Genomic DNA, 16,360 nt, shown 5'->3' with positions numbered 1-16,360 from the left:
TAGGAGTCCAGGTACAACTGACTGTAGCACAGCCCGTCCGACCATCGCGTCCTCTCTGGTCTGATGATGGATTGCGTAGTGGGCTGTGAACGTATGCACGGACGACCAGGTGGCCGCTTTACAGATCTCCTGGATAGGGACCTGCACCAAGAAGGCCGTTGAGGACGCTTGGGCCCTAGTCGAGTGGGCCCGGATCTCTGGGGCCGGAACATTGGCGAGCTCATAACATGTGCGTATACAATGCACAATCCACGCCGACAAGCGCTGTGTCGAGATAGGCAAGCCTTTCATACGTTCCGCAATGGCAATGAACAGCTAAGGTGTTCTGCGGAACGACCTGGTCCGTTCCAGGTAGAACGCCAATGCCCTTCGAACATCAAGGGTATGTAGGCTGCGGTGATGAGGGTCCGTATGGGGTTTAGGGAAGAACACCGGTAGACAAACGTCCTGTCCCATGTGAAACTGCGATACCACTTTCGGGAGGAATTTGGGGTGCGGCCTTAGTTGCACCTTATCCTTATGAAAAACTGTATAAGGGGGTTCTGAAGTAAGGGCCCTCAATTCCGATACCCTCCTGGCTGATGTGATGGCCACGAGAAACGCCACCTTCCACGAGAGGTGCATGAGCGAGCAAGTGGCTAGGGGTTCAAAGGGGGGTCCCATGAACTTTGTTAGGACTAGGTTCAGACTCCACGCAGGGACAGGCGGGCGCGAGTAGGGAAACACCCTCTCCAGCCCCTTGAGGAATCGGGCCACTGTGGGGTTGGAGAACACTGACACTCCCAACTCTCCCGGATGGAAAGCCGAAATGGCGGCTAAATGCACTCTAATCGAGGCGGGCGCAAGCCCTTGATGCTTGAGGTGCAGTAAGTAGTCCAGGATCGATGGAACTGAGGCCTGTAAAGGCTGTATGTGCTGAGGCTCGCACCAGTGGGAGAACCTTTTCCATTTGGCCAGGTAGGTCGCTCTTGTAGAGGGCTTCCTACTACTAAGGAGGATTTGTTGAACCTGGCGAGAGCACCTGTGTTCTGCATCGTTCAGCCAGAGAGATACCACGCCGTGAGATGTAGCGAAGACAGGTTCGGGTGGAGCAGGCGACCCTTGTCTTGTGTGACTAGGTCGCGATGGAGGGGGAGGGTGATCGGGTCGGCTATGGACAATTCCAGCAGGGTCGTGAACCAATGCTGGCGTGGCCAGGCCGGGGCGATGAGTATAACTGTCGCCCTGTCCCTGCGGGTCTTGAGGAGGACCTTGTGTATGAGCGGGAACGGAGGGAAGGCATACCTCAGGCTCCCTCCCCATGGGATCGTGAAGGCATCTGCTAATGATCCCGGGCTGAGGTTCTGGAATGAGCAGAACTGAGGGCATTGACTGTTGTCCTTGGTGGCGAACAGATCCACCCGGGGAAAGTCCCACCTCCGGAAGATTGAATGCAGGACGTCTCGCCTCAACGTCCATTCGTGCATTCGGTAGGATCGGCTGAGGCGGTCCGCTAAGCCGTTTTGGATCCCCGGAAGATACGTTGCGATGAGGTGGATCGCATGGGCTATACAAAAGTCCCATAATTGGAGTGCCTCGCGACAGAGGGGAGAAGACCGGGACCCGCCCTGCTTGTTTATATAGAACATGGCGGTAGTGTTGTCCGTCAGGACTGCCACGCTGTGACCTTCTATGGTGGCGTGGAAGGTCTGACAGGCGAGGCGAACCGCTCTTAGCTCCTTTAGACTGATGTGAAGCAGTTTGTCTTCTCTGGACCACAGCCCTTGGGTCCGCAGTTCCCCCAGATGCGCCCCCCAACCCAGGTCCGATGCATCTGTTACTAACGTCGGAGTGGGCTGTGGGGCAGCGAAGGGGATCCCTTCGCAGACCTGCTGTTGATCGAGCCACCAGCGGAGCGAGCCCAACACCTGATCTGGGATCGTCACCACTCGATCCAAGGGGTCTCTGTTGGGGCGGTACGTTTGGGCAAACCACAACTGCAAAGGCCGGAGCCTTAGGCGGGCATGTCTGACCACATGTGTGCAGGCTGCCATGTGTCCCAGGAGCTGCATGCAACAACTTGCCGTTGTCATGGGGAATTTTTGGACTGAGCTTACGGCCCTCTGAATTGTCAGGAACCGTGACTCTGGAAGGCTTGCCCGCGCGGTCACCGAGTCCAGGGTTGCACCTATGAAGTCCAGTCTCTGTGTGGGAACTAACGTGGACTTGGGCACGTTGACCAGGAGGCCGAGCCTGTCAAACTTCTGCAAGGCCAGCGTCACGTGAGATTGGACCTCGGCCTCCGACCTGCCCGCGAGAAGCCAGTCGTCCAAGTACGGGAACACACGCATCCTTCTCTTCCGAAGGAAGGCTGCTACCACGGACATGCATTTCGTGAATACTCGTGGTGCTGATGCCAGGCCAAAAGGCAGGACCGTAAATTGGAAATGGCGCTGGTTGATAATGAAGCGCAGGAACCGCCTGTGGGCCGGATTGATGGCGATGTGAAAGTAGGCATCTTTCATATCGAGGGCAGCGTACCAATCCCCCGGATCCAGGGATGGGATAATAGTTCCAAGGGAGACCATACGGAAGCGCGCTCTGATCAGAAACTTGTTTAGGTCGCGCAGGTCCAAGATAGGACGGAGGCCCCCTTTTGCCTTGGGAATCAGGAAGTATCTGGAGTAAAATCCTTTTCCCCTTAGGTCCGGTGGGACCTCTTCCACTGCTCCTGCTGCGAGAAGGGTCTGTACCTCCTGCATGAGAAGTTGCTCGTGAGAGGGGTCCCTGAAGAGGGACGGGGAAGGGGGATGGCAGGGAGGGGGCGAGGAAAACTGGAGGGTATAGCCCGCCTTCACTGTGCGCAGGACCCAGCGGTCCGATGTTATGCGCAACCATGCCCGGTAGAAATGGGACAGGCGGTCCTTGAAACTTGGAGGAGGATCCGGTATGGAATGTGGTACGCGGTCCTCGGGCGTAGCTTCAAAAGCCTGGTTTGTTCCCTGGCTGCGGCTTGCCCTGGCCGTGACCTTTGCCCTGGTTAGGCGTATTGTTACGTCTCCGCCTGTTATCCCTGCCACGACGGCGGTACGGTTCGTGGCGAGGGCGAGGGCGGTACTGCCTCTGTGGTGGCTGAGGTTTAAAGGGCTTGCGCTTTGTCACCGGGGTATGCATACCCAATGACTTAAGGGTTGCTCACGAGTCCTTAAGGCTATGTAGCCTCTTGCAGTTGGTGCACTGGAGGCTGGCGTTTGCCACACCGTCTTATAGTTGGACTGGACTGTCCGTATAATCGGGAGAGTGACTCTGGAGGGCCCCTCCGGGCTCAGGATATCGGCCATGGGGTCCTCCTATTCTACAGTCTCCTCCGCTTGCAAGCCCAGATTGAGGACTACCCGACGAAGCAGGTCTTGGTGCGCCCGATGGTCAATCGGGGGAGGGCCAGACCCACCGTCGTGCCCGCTACTGCCTCGTCCGGCGAGGAGGAAGAGGTCGGGGCCTTTTGCCCATCCTCATCTTCCTGCAACCCGGCATCGAGCGGTTGCTCCTCTGGGGCCTGACCCACAGTGTGGGACTGGGACGGTACCGTGCTCGGTGCAGAGTCCACTCCCTCCCGCTCCTGTGGTCTAGAGACCGTTGCCTCCTTATGAGATGGCGGGCGGTACCGCGGGGAGCGGGAGCGGTACTCTGATGGCCCGGATCTCGAGGTCCTAGATGGGGGCCCTTGCTGGTGGTAGGCCCAGGGTGTCCAGAATGGCCATTGGCTCGGTTGGCCCCACTGGGGATGGCCACAGGCTTCGTAGTCCCTGCTAGCCTGCGCCCTATGGGCATACCCGCCGTACCGGCCCGAGTCGGTCTCCGACACCACGGACTGTGACCTGGAAGGCCACGGCGGAGCCGTAGGACGGTGCCGGTCCGGGTTTGGGGAGTAGCGCCTCCGTGACCAGGACCTGGAGCAGCGTCTCGCAGACCTGGACCTGGATCGGTACCGGTGATCGCGGGACCGGGAACGACTACGGCTGGTCGGCCTCGGGTAACGTACCGCCGACGCCTCGCGGTGCCGACTCGTGCTTGGTTGCTGAGTCGGTGCCGACCGCTTGTTGAAGCCCGACTGCTGCGGTGCTTTCTCTGCCGAGGGCAACCGGGAGTCCACCGAGGAGGAGCTCGACCGGGACCAGTGCCCTGAACGGTGCCGAGATGGCGACCGTGATGGGCGCACCATCGCCGGCTTGCCTCTGTGTGGCAGCTTCGGCGGAGCGTCCTCAGTACGTGTAGGGGCCTCAACAGACAATGCAATGAGGTCCTTAGCTGCCTCAAATGTGTCCGGAGTGGAGGGCTGTTCCAAGAGCTCCTCCAGCCCTTCATCCTCACTCGACGCGCCTATCCCGGGGCTCGACGGGCCTTTCGGCGCCGGAGCCACTACCGGGGTCTGTGCCGGGGCCGTGCTGGCCTTAGGCGCACTCGAGGTCTTCACCGGCGCCGCCCTCTTATGCAGGGAGCGTCCTCGGGCCTTGGGTTGGCCCTTCGATTTTGCCGGCGAAGACGACCGGTGTCGTACATGCCCCCGTTGGGTCGGTGCCGTGGGCTTCGGGTGACCCGCCGGCGCCGGTTCCCGCACCGATGCCGGGGCGCTCCGCACTGAGGCAGACGGTGCCGCCGAAGTGGAGGGCTGCAACGCCGTCTCCATGAGCAGCTGCTTGAGACGAAAGTCTCTTTCTTTCTTAGTTCTGCGCTTAAAGGCCTTGCAGATCTTGCAGCGCTCTTTCTGGTGAGCTTCCCCCAGGCAGCGGAGACACGAGTCATGGGGGTCGCTCAATGGCATAGGCTTGCGGCACGTGGCACAAGCCTTGAAGCCTTGGGCGTGCGGCATGCCCCACCGCCCAGGGCCGGTGCCGGGGTTGACCAAGCAACCACAGCAGGAACTTAAGTACCTAATGAGCTGTTAACTACTAAGCTCAACACTACTACTAAATAACTGATAACTGTTTGCTAAATAACACTAATGACTATGCTAAGGGACACTCTCAGACGAGAGAGAGTTGTTCCAACGCCGCCACGGACGGTAAGAAGGAACTGGAGGGGTCGGGTCGGCAGGTATATATATATACCCTGGAGCGGGGCGCCGCTCTGGCGGGAAGGAGGGGGCCCTGCCGGCCCGATGGGAGCCGCTAAGGGAAAAAGTTTCCGACGTCCGTGCACGCAGCGCGCGTACACCTAATGTGTAATGGACGTGAACAATCACTCGAAGAAGAACCAACATCGCTACCACTAATAGTCTCCGCGTCAGAACTGAGAAGACAGACAGACAGACCTGGTAAACAGGAAACAATGCAATGGACTCCTGTACCACAAAACAGTCTGTAATGGAGAGGCAAAACAAACCTTTGCTGCATTTTAATCTTACAGGGTTGTCAATACCAATAATATCTGCCCCCAAAACAGCATCCATTATTAGGGGAACCAACAGTTACCCTGAAAACTGTACTGAAAATCAACAGTATGGCACAGATCCTCCTGCCACAGTACTCGGGAAACATGGGTTGACAGCTCAGCTCTACCTGGGTACCTGAATAGTCTCAGTGATGATCTGAGTCCTTTTATTGAAGAAGAGGAGGAACTCTCAATGTTTACCATTCAGAAATGCCTCTCTTGTGTTATGGAATGGAGGAAAATACAGCAAATTAATAGTCATTTCTACGGATAGGAATGCTCATTATTACTGCATAGAACATGCATGGATCTAACCAGCAATTATATTGGACAAGAGATACTGGTTTGTCCTGTGTGTCCTCTTTCAGGGAGGCCCTGGAGAGGAAAACCAACCTCTCTATGTGTGGCGAAGACTCCCCCTGCAATTGGACTCTATCAGAGACAACCACAACCACACTTGTGGTCTGCAGACAGGCGGGAAGTGAAGTGTTTCCTCCAGGGCCCAGAAGCCGAGGCAGGACTCATTGCCTTCTCCCCAGGTGGTGTTTGACGCGCAGGTCTCTGGAAATCTGCTTTCTTTTCTTGAAAGAGGGGCAGACATTGAACCTCTCAATGTGTCCCTCATGAAGACAAAAAAGGCAGTACATATAGAACTCACTATTCAGGATGGACACCCCACACAATGCTCAGTACTTAATGCTCAGCAAGTGCTGCATGCCACCAGTGCGTAACATCAAAATTAACTATCTAATACCACACAGTACAAAGTAAAAAATAAAAACAAAATAATAAAACAAAAGTGTACTAACTATTTGCCAGTCATGTAGAGTGCTAAACAGACAGACTACGCACAAGAAAACCCATGAGGAAAACTGCAAGGGGAGCTCAGACTCAGGCCATGGGCAATGAGAATAAAATGAAGAGAGTCGGGGAGGCACCACCCAGATATAACCTCAGGAGGAGCCACAAGGATGTCAGGACGCATGCACCGCCCTGACAGGTACTGCTGCGAAAACTCTTCTGCTCCAGCACATGGGGTGCACAAATATGCCTGAGTGGAAAAAATGTGTTTAACCATTCAAAAAAGAATCTCAGATACTTCCTGTGGACCAGATGGATGTCAAGGTGGAAATCTGTCTTGTAAAGTACAGAGCCATAACCCAGTTGGTTCTAATCTTTGGACTGAAAAGGCCCAATTTTGGCAGTCCTTGTTTTTCTAATCCTCTTGCAGGACCTGGTCTTTTGCTGGATACTACTAAAGATCCTGAGGTCAGATGTGCCTAAAATTGTTCAAGACTATAGGGGATACTTGGTAGTGTTTATTTACTGGCTGTGGGCTGGAGGGGAGTAAGGCTAGAGAATGCCACAGTCCCCTTCACTAGGTCCATTATACCTCTCATTACCTGGAGAACAATTCTTGATGGCACTGAGGATGTCAAATTTTCTCATGGTTCACCATTATCTGGATGTTCAAGGTTTTGTCTATCTTTGTCAGCAAGTCCTGGAAGATCTTAAAATCATATATGGTTGATGTCAGGGCCAAAGTGAGTGCTTCATCAGGAGAATACAAAGACTCCTTTGGTAGAGAAGGTATTTGGAGTGCATCTGCACCACCACAAGGGGCTTCCTCCATCTCGGACATGGGGGTCTGGCCACTAGAGCCTCCTCTTAGTCACATGATACAGTGGCCCACTCCTGAACATATGGTAGGGTAGGTCCCAGTAAGGTCAGTGGGCTAAGGAGGCAAGTTATAAGGGTACCATCCAAATTGAGGTTGACCAATCCATTGCCAATTATACATCAGCATTTGCTACAGAATTAGTCCAGAAACATTGCAGGGGTTTCTCTCTAAACTGATGGGAAAAGGTTCCTGACTTGATGTACGGAAGGAGGAGTGACTGGGAATTGGCAAGGTGAAGTTCACCTCCAGGAAAATCAGTGCCATTAGCTGCAAGTCTAGTGCTGGGACCAGTATTGGTGCCCTATTCTACCCTACAGATATGGTGGTTTTGGTGCCTTTAAATGGTTTTTTCTCTCCATTGAAGCCAGGTGTGCCCTGATCATTGGTGCATTTGCCATAAACAGCCTAGTCAACTCCAGCTTAGTGGATGTCTCTTCTTCAGGTTTGGATGTGACTTTTATGGACTGCTCATGTAGATATAATCTGAGACTCATGTATGTCCATTTTCTGGTGCAAAAAGCAATGGCAGATTGAGCACTTATCAGGGACTGTCCTTCCCTGAGGCAGAATAGGCATTTGCTATACCTATCATCTAAGGCCATAAGACAACTGCATGATGGACAGGGTTTAAACCCTGGGGATTTATGTCCATCCTGATGGCATTTGGTGCCAAGTGCCTCACACCACTGTAAAGAGAGTCTTCCCCATCTTTTTCCTGATAGAGGGGCACGGCCACTCTGCCCTTTACGCCCTCACACAGGAGCATGAGATGGCACAGGGCATATGTGCAGCTCAGATAGACTGCTACTCAGAAAAGATTCAGAGCTTGTGTAAATTCAAAGAAGAATTTTTATTTTCAGTAGTCTCCCAGAAGGCCTCATCTAAGCAAGGCTAGGAACCTCATATTTTTAGGGATGAAGCATGCCACCATATCCGATTTAGGGAAGACCTTCCAAATATCAGAACCCTGGAGAATTACTGGCTTGAAGTCCTTTTGGGGACTTCTAGCTATTGTGCTGGGGGAATATCTGCCATCTACTCGGATATGATCCTGGCCACATATATGGCAAGATGGACAATAAAACACAGAAGTCTGGTCCACCTTTCTGTCTAATGGGTCTTTAGAGATGCTGTGCTGGGGCCAGCTAATGGGAATGACCCCATAACTTCTCCATTTCTCTGAGATCTGGTACAATTTTCTTACTTACTTGGAGTGACCATCCTGTATCCATGAATAATCAAATTAACTGTTTCAATAGAAGTAACAGCTTCTTTTCATCCAGCAACAAGCACAATCTCCCACACTGAACTTAATTTCTGGTTTGGAGAGATGAAGCTATTTTAGTGCAGCCCAGGTTCTGGCACAAACTAATATGACAATGGCAATGAAGAATTAAGTTCCTTATTCAGAAAAATGCTGACGCATAAACAGCTTCACCAAGCCTGTAGTTTGAATAATGGCTAAGAGGCAGAAATTGAAAACAAAAAACAAAAAACAAAACAAAACAAAAAAGGGCAATACAGCATCAGCAGTCCTTAATAGGACTCCTGTTTCCTTTATCCAATGGGTTAGGAATGAGGCCTCATTTTCTAGAAGGCCTGACATAGAATGGCCTCAACACAGGAGGCCTGAACCTTTATTTGTCTCATTGCAGACCCTTCATTGATGAAGTAATAAAAGCCACAGGTGAACTTTGAGGATGCTCACAAGACCCACCTTCACTTCAAACTAAGGGCTTGTCTACACTTGAAATGCTATAGCTGCAGCACAGCAGCTGTGCTACTGTACCGCTTCAGTATAGACATTCACCACAGTGAAGGGAGGGGTTTGTCCACCTCACTGAAATGCGGTAGCATGGTTGACAGAAGAATTCTTCCATCGACTTTGCACAGTCCACACTGGGGGTTAGGTCGTTTTAACTACGTGGCTTGGAGGGTGAGGGGGGAGGAGGGTGGATTCTTCACACACCTGAGCAATACAGCTGGATCAATTTAACTTTTGGGCATAAACCTGGCCTACGGCTGTCACACTGCTTACCTCTACTGCAAACCCTTCAGGTGAGCAGGACACTCCAGATGAGGGTTATTACTGTGGGCTTAAGCAGTCACTGGAATTAAGAGCATTTTTTGCCCTTCTTTTTCTTCTGTAAATATTATTGTGAGTCAGCAGTCAAGACCACCTGTTCACTTCCCTGAGCTAAAGAAAGAAATTAGGACACAAAGGAGAGCTATGGGGGAACAGAACACACAAAGGACCAAATATACTAGTTATTCTGTTGATGCTGTTAATTGTCAAATCATGTTACATAAGAGTGCCAACTAGCCATCAAACCTGAGTACTGGCAGAGTTAAGCAAGATAAATTCTAATAACTTACTGTGACACATCCAGCCATTGGTATAGTGTTATCTGCCATCTCTTGTGGTAAGTCTATTTGTAAGTGAACTCGATGACGATCTGGACATATTCTCATATCCCTGCATATTCATATAATAAGAAAAACAGTTTAAGAACAAGATGGAGAACTCAAAAGATAGTATACTAATAGTTTAGACCATGGTTTCAGGAAAGCTTAAAAACTCTAAAATTTTGTAAATACCATAACTGAGACAGAAGCTTAACAAGAAACATGAGGAACAACAAACTGGTGTGGGGGACGGGAGAAGTAGAGATTTCAGAAATGTGATGTGGAACTCAACAGCAGCAGAAAAAACAAGCACTAAAATGAAAATTCACTACTGAGGGTTATTTATTTTTACTATCTGATCTGTGATATGACCCAATTGCAATAGGCACTACATATTAATCCATTAATGTGTGTGCACATTTAACCTCTCCTCAATCCACCAAAGCAAGAGAGAAGATAAAAATTATCTTCAACAGTTCAATTTACTTGAAGAGGTCATTTTAGCACATAATGAGGAATTATTGGTGTTGATTAGTCATCACAAATGTACGCTCAGACTTAACTATTTTAAGAGATCAATAATAGTGATCATTACTACAAAAAATATCACAAAGGGCTGTAATGAAAGAATTCATCAGTTCTATGCTCTTAAAATGTTGGTGGTTAGCTCACTGAACAGTTATTTTCCAAAAGGAAAATAGATTTATCACACAGCCCCTTCACTATTAGAGGAAAACTAGCTGGCAGGCAGGGAAGTAATGTTATAACTTCCAAAGATACCTGCTGTCCCCTTGAGGAACATGAACACTTTTTTTACTGTTAAATATGACAGAATACTTATCACCAGATGGAAGCAAAAGAACCATGACTGCAAATCTAACGTGAATACAATTCTCTAAAGGGAATTCTTATCATTTAACTAGTAACAGTCATTCAAAGCAGATGACATTAAACTTGTTAGCATAAACTTGATATTTTCTTACTTGCAAACACCAGATCTTTTAAGGTACTGACAAAGAGGCCTTGCAAGTTTCATATCTTCTTTGGCCTCAAGCACCCCCGCTGTAAAGTCACACAGTTCCGGTGGAATTTTAGCATCTGTGTGTTCTAAATAACGCAGTACACCAACTGCATGGCATCCATTTCTTTCTGTCAGCAATAAGATTGATTTTGCCTTTGTATATACTTGATCTATAGAGGAACCCTTCAGCAAAAGTGGAAGAAATTTATTTTTAGGCTTTAGAAGTTCTTCAATAGTCATGTGGCAAAATGTTACTATTAATAAATGAATGCTAGCCAGCAAAACTAAAATGCCCATTAAAAGCTACTCAAACCTTTTCTAGTACATTCTGGAAGTTATCAGACATGCTGTGTAAGCGCACACCAAAGACTCTTGGAGAAGCAGGAAAACTAAAATGAACCACACAAGTTGCATCAGTAATTCCCAAGGATGGCATGCAGTCATCAGTTAAAACTGTAAAAGAAAATAATTTCAAATATACACGTCATGCGTAAGTACTACAAAATATTACAGAAAAAGGCACATTACTTAATGGTAATTGTGCTTGTTATAGCTGTTCTCTCCTCTTCATCCTCTACTAACTATTTTATGACTATTTTTCAATAATCTAAAATGTTTTCCTGTCTTCCATAAACACACTTACAACAGGTATCACTTAACCCCTTTGCCCGCAGTCAAAAAACTTTACACACATCAAAAAATAAGAACACAGGATAGAGGAAGAGGCGACAAATTTTTATCACAGGTAATTTTAGTATGTTAAGATGTGTCTTCTCTTTTTCCATTCAACAGAACAATTCCTTACCCTGAACTGATATAAAAGAATAGTAAAGAGGAGGAGGAGGTCACTGTATCATGCTGTTTGCAACAAATGATCTAAGAGCAGAAATCATATAAAGTAAAATGGATGACAAACAGATCTTTACAAAGACATTTACAGAACAGCTTTGATAAAATAAAATAGATAATCCAATACCTTAAGTGCTGAACAATGCTCAGGGTTTAACCCTTCTACATCCCCAGAAAAGGTGTCAATTAGAAGCAACAAAGTGGTGAGGCAATAACTTTTATTGGACCAACCTTTTACCTCACCCACCCAGCTTGTCCTTCTAATAACTTGGGACAAACACTGGTACAACAACACTGCAAACAATCAATCTGAAGTAGCAGTTTTTCAGCTTTATGTTTACGAACTTCAACACGTTTCCTCCAAATTTGCAGCACAATAATTACAAATACAGTTTAGCCCAAAATAAAGCACAGACCCACAGGTTCCATTGTTCCAGGAGAGTTCACAAAGAGGACCTCAAAAGTGAAACTGCCTTCAGGAAACATACATGTACAAAGTACAATAAACTAAACTCTGAACTCGTATCCATTAAGTGAAAACTGAATGTGGAAGTGGCTTGCATTGAGGCCTTTCAAATGCTGCCAGAGGGAATTAATGGACAGGAGATATGGAAACCTATAGATTATTTATGCTGTAAGGTCTACTATACACCAATGAAGGAAAGCTTCCCAAGTCAGCTGGTACATAAGGTTGGTAGAGTTATTCCTAGTGTAAGCAGAGTCAGGATGAGCTCTACCCTGACATCTGGTGGTGAATTATGGCGAGGGTGGAAAAGAACTCCAGGGGCTGATCTTGTTTGCATAGGCACACCCACTCGCCTGGCATGAAACCACAGCAACTCAAAGTGGTTACTTTGGCTGGTGTGGGATCCCCAGTTTCTCTGTTATTGGGGCAGGAAGAATAAAGTTTTGTTACCCTGATTCTGTGAATCAAGGCCAGTGGAACTGTTGTATGACAGAAGGACTGAGTGAGTCATTCACCATTACCTAAGTAGCATTTGCTTGTCAAGGGGCATGGGTTACAAAACCCAGTGAATGGAGAGAGGATGGGGACAGGTATTTGTACCTGATGATGTGGCCCCCTCCCTGAGGGGGTTGAAACACCAATTGCACTACCTCCTCTCTCCACTGTTGAATGTCAGAGCTAACTTTGATTCCCTTAGGAGTCTAGTTACAGACTGCTGAGCTGAGTTCTCTTTGGGCCAATAGTGCACCAGCACTGGGGCTCCCCTACTACTAGCTGAAATCACTAAGAGCTGAAATCACAAAAGAGCTAAAGCTATTTAAGAGCTGAGATCACTGAGGCTGTGTTAACTAGTGGGGGAGCCTGACTTGCTAAGCTAACTTAGCTTAGCGGGGGTGAGCGGAGCGGCTCACAGGTCGGTGAGCGGAGCGGCTGGAGGAGCAGCTAGCAGAGCAGAGCCTTGTGGGAGCGGCCCAAGGGACGGCTGGAGCGGCTCACAGGTTGGTGAGCGGAGCGGAGCAGCGCGGCTCACAGGTCGGTGAGCGGAGCGGAGCGGAGCAGCTGCCAGAGCTGTTCGTGGGACTGCGGGTGGAGTGGAGCAGTTCGTGGTGAAGGCTGCAGTGGAACCCCACGGAGAAGCAGCCGGTTGGCCGCGGATCACGTAAGGTACCCCTTAACACCCTGCTCATACCCCCCCCTTTGAACTCTGGGGCTGCACTGATCATGGACAGAGACTTTGGGGGGTTGTCGGACTTTTGTGATTCTTGGGTTGCTGGACCCAAGAGACTTTGGGATTGGTGGACTTTTGGGACTTTGGTGATTCTTGGGTCGCTGGTTTCAAGAACCAACGGGAGAGGACACAGCCCAATTTGCCGGGGTGGGTCTTCGCTCATGGTTTGGTCTAAAAACTCTAGTTGTGGTGTTTTTTCCATTTAATGCTGATGTTGTTTACCTCATGTTATTAAACATTTTCTGTTACACTCAGACTCCGTGCTTGCGAGAGGGGAAGTATTGCCTCTTAGAGGTGCCCAGGGGGTGGTATGTAATTGTCCCAGGTCACTGGGTGGGGGCTCGAGCCGGTTTTGCATTGCGTTATTGAAACGGAACCCCTAGATACAGAACCCGGCCCTTGTTGCTGCCAACTTAGATGGGCAGAAGGGTTACATTTGGTATTAAAAGAATGGCGTCAGCTTCTGGCGATTAACCAAATACTACAGCATCTCAAATACTGTGCAGTTAGGCTCCATTTTTTGACACCCATATATTGAAAAGGGAACTCCTGAAGGAGGTTGAGAAAAACTGGAATTTTCATGATTGATTTTCCAATTTATCAGATCCTAAAAGACATCTTTAGCATAGATCTTCCTCACAATTCAAGCAAGAAGTGAGTAAAGAGGGAAGTTATGAAAAAGATACTACAATGAAAAGGAGAAGGCATCTGTGTAAGATGTTTCTCTCAGCGTCTGGAACAAGAGTTGCTAATCTTTTTGTTGGACTGAAAGGCAAAAACATTCACCTGAAATACATCCCACATAGATGTTATAATTTGAAAAAGACGGTTACTCACCGTTGTAACTGTTGTTCTTCGAGATGTGTTGCTCATATCCATTCCATTAGGTGTGTGCGCGCCGCGTGCACGATCGTCGGAAGATTTTTACCCTAGCAACACCGGCGGGTCGGCTGTGGAGCCCCCTAGAGTGGCGCCTTCATGGCGCTGAATATATACCCCAGCCGACCCGGCGCCCCCTCAGTTCCTTCTTGCCGGCTACTCCGACAGTGGGGAAGGGGGGCGGGTTTGGAATGGATATGAGCAACACATCTCGAAGAACAACAGTTACAACGGTGAGTAACCGTCTTTTCTTCTTCGAGTGCTTGCTCATATCCATTCCATTAGGTGACTCCCAAGCCCAACTTAGGTGGTGGGGTCGGAGTGAGACATTGCTGTGTGCAAAACTGCTGATCCGAAGGCAGCATCGTCCCTGGACTGCTGCACTAGTGCATAGTGTTCTGTAAACGTGTGGACTGACGACCAAACCGCAGCTCTACAAATGTCCTGGATCGGAACTTGCGCCAGGAAAGCCGTCGAGGACGCTTGGGCCCTCGTGGAGTGAGCGGTGAGGTGCGGTGCTGAGACACCTGCCAGGTCATAGCAAGTCCGGATGCAAGACGTAATCCAGGAGGATAGGCGTTGTGAGGAGACCGGTGAGCCTTTCATTCGGTCAGCTACTGCAACGAAGAGTTGCGTCGTCTTTCTAAAGGGCCTTGTGCGGTCAATGTAGAAGGCCAGGGCCCTGCGTACGTCCAGGGAATGCAAACGTTGATCCTGGCGAGAAGCATGTGGTTTAGGGTGAAAAACCGGGAGAAATATATCCTGGTTGATATGAAATGGAGAAACCACCTTAGGGAGAAAGGCAGGATGTGGGCGGAGCTGCACTTTATCCTTATGGAAAACTGTGTAAGGGGGCTCGGATGTAAGCGCCCTGAGTTCAGAAACGCGCCTTGCTGAGGTGATGGCTACGAGGAAGGCTGTCTTCCAGGATAGGTACAGAAGTGAACAGGTGGCCAGTGGCTCGAATGGAGGACCTGTGAGCTTGGAGAGAACCAGGTTGAGGTCCCACGTCGGAACGGGCTGACGTTGTTGTGGGTACATCCGGTCTAAGCCCTTGAGGAATCTAACGACCATCGGGTTAGAGAACACCGAGGACGCGAGTTCCCCTGGATGGAAGGCCGATATAGCTGCCAGGTGAACTCTAATTGAAGATATCGCCAACCCTTGCTGTTTTAGGAAGAGGAGATATTCCAAAATAAGAGGAATAGGTGCGTGCAATGGGGACGTGGCTCGTTGTTCGCACCAACAGGAGAACCGCTTCCACTTGGCCAAGTATGTGGTCCGTGTTGAGGGCTTCCTACTGCTCAGCAGAATCTGTTGGACAGAGTGAGAACACTGTTGCTCTGCCTGGGTGAACCATGGAGCAGCCACGCCGTGAGGTGGAGTGATTGCAGGTCGGGGTGACGCAGCCGGCCGTGGTTCTGCGTGATGAGATCCGGATACAACGGAAGCGGGATCGGTGTCTGAACCGAGAGTTCCAACAGCGTGGTGTACCAATGTTGTCTCGGCCACGCTGGAGCGATCAGAATCACCTGTGCCTGGTCTCTGCGCAATTTGAGCAGTACCTTGTGGACCAGAGGAAACGGAGGGAAGGCATAAAACAGGTGGTCTTTCCAGGGAAGGAGAAACGCATCCGAGAGGGAGCCCGGAGCTCGACCTTGCAGGGAGCAGAACACGTGGCACTTCCTGTTGTCTCGAGATGCAAACAGGTCTATCTGGGGAAACCCCCACTTCTGGAAGACGGAATGTATGATGTCCGGACGGATAGACCACTCGTGCGTTTGAAAGGACCTGCTGAGTCGGTCCGCTAAAGTGTTCTGGACTCCAGGGAGGAACGATGCCGTGAGATGGATTGAGTGGGCGATGCAGAAGTCCCACAGGCGAATGGCCTCTTGGCATAGAATTGACGAACGTGCTCCTCCTTGCTTGTTGATGTAAAACATGGCCGTGGTGTTGTCGGTGAGAACTAACACACAGCGGCCACGTAGGAGATTGAGAAATGCCTGGCACGCCAGGCGCACCGCCATCAGTTCCCGAACATTGATGTGTAGGGCTAGCTGAGGTGCAGTCCACAGGCCCTGGGTATGGTGCTCGTTGAGATGGGCGCCCCAACCCAGAGATGAAGCGTCTGTGACCAGGTGCAGAGAGGGTTGTGGGGCGTGAAACGGCATCCCCTCGCAAACCACATTGTGATCTAGCCACCATGTGAGGGAGGTCAGGACCGAGTTCGGGATTGTGACCACCATATTCAGGCTGTCCCGATGTGGGCGGTATATTGATGACACCCAGGTCTGGAGTGGGCGAAGCCGAAGTCTGGCATGCCTGGTTACGTACGTGCATGAAGCCATGTGACCCAGGAGGGTAAGGCACGACCTCACCGTGGTAGTTGGGAAGGCCTTGAGTCCCTGGATGAGGCTCGTG

At 49.9% G+C, this 16,360-nt stretch overlaps 1 protein-coding gene across 19 annotated transcripts in view; it reads right to left on the bottom strand.

Moving 5' to 3' along the window:
• Nucleotides 1-16,360, bottom strand: part of TDRD12 (tudor domain containing 12) — a 153,924-nt gene that overhangs the window by 59,706 nt on the left and 77,858 nt on the right. For all 19 annotated transcript variants that reach the window (XM_065567160.1, XM_065567159.1, XM_065567165.1 and 16 more), the window contains 3 exons: nucleotides 10,831-10,970; nucleotides 10,480-10,700; nucleotides 9,467-9,566 (listed from right to left, as the gene is read on the bottom strand). In XM_065567160.1, the coding sequence (XP_065423232.1) occupies nucleotides 9,467-9,566; nucleotides 10,480-10,700; nucleotides 10,831-10,970 (461 nt within the window). The remainder of the gene's footprint in view (nucleotides 1-9,466; nucleotides 9,567-10,479; nucleotides 10,701-10,830; nucleotides 10,971-16,360) is intronic.

The sequence above is a fragment of the Chrysemys picta genome, chromosome 14, assembly GCF_011386835.1.
Source record: "Chrysemys picta bellii isolate R12L10 chromosome 14, ASM1138683v2, whole genome shotgun sequence".
Taxonomy (NCBI): Eukaryota; Metazoa; Chordata; order Testudines; family Emydidae; genus Chrysemys; species Chrysemys picta.
Note: the sequence above shows the minus strand (reverse complement) of the source record. Positions and strands in the feature narration are given on the sequence as shown.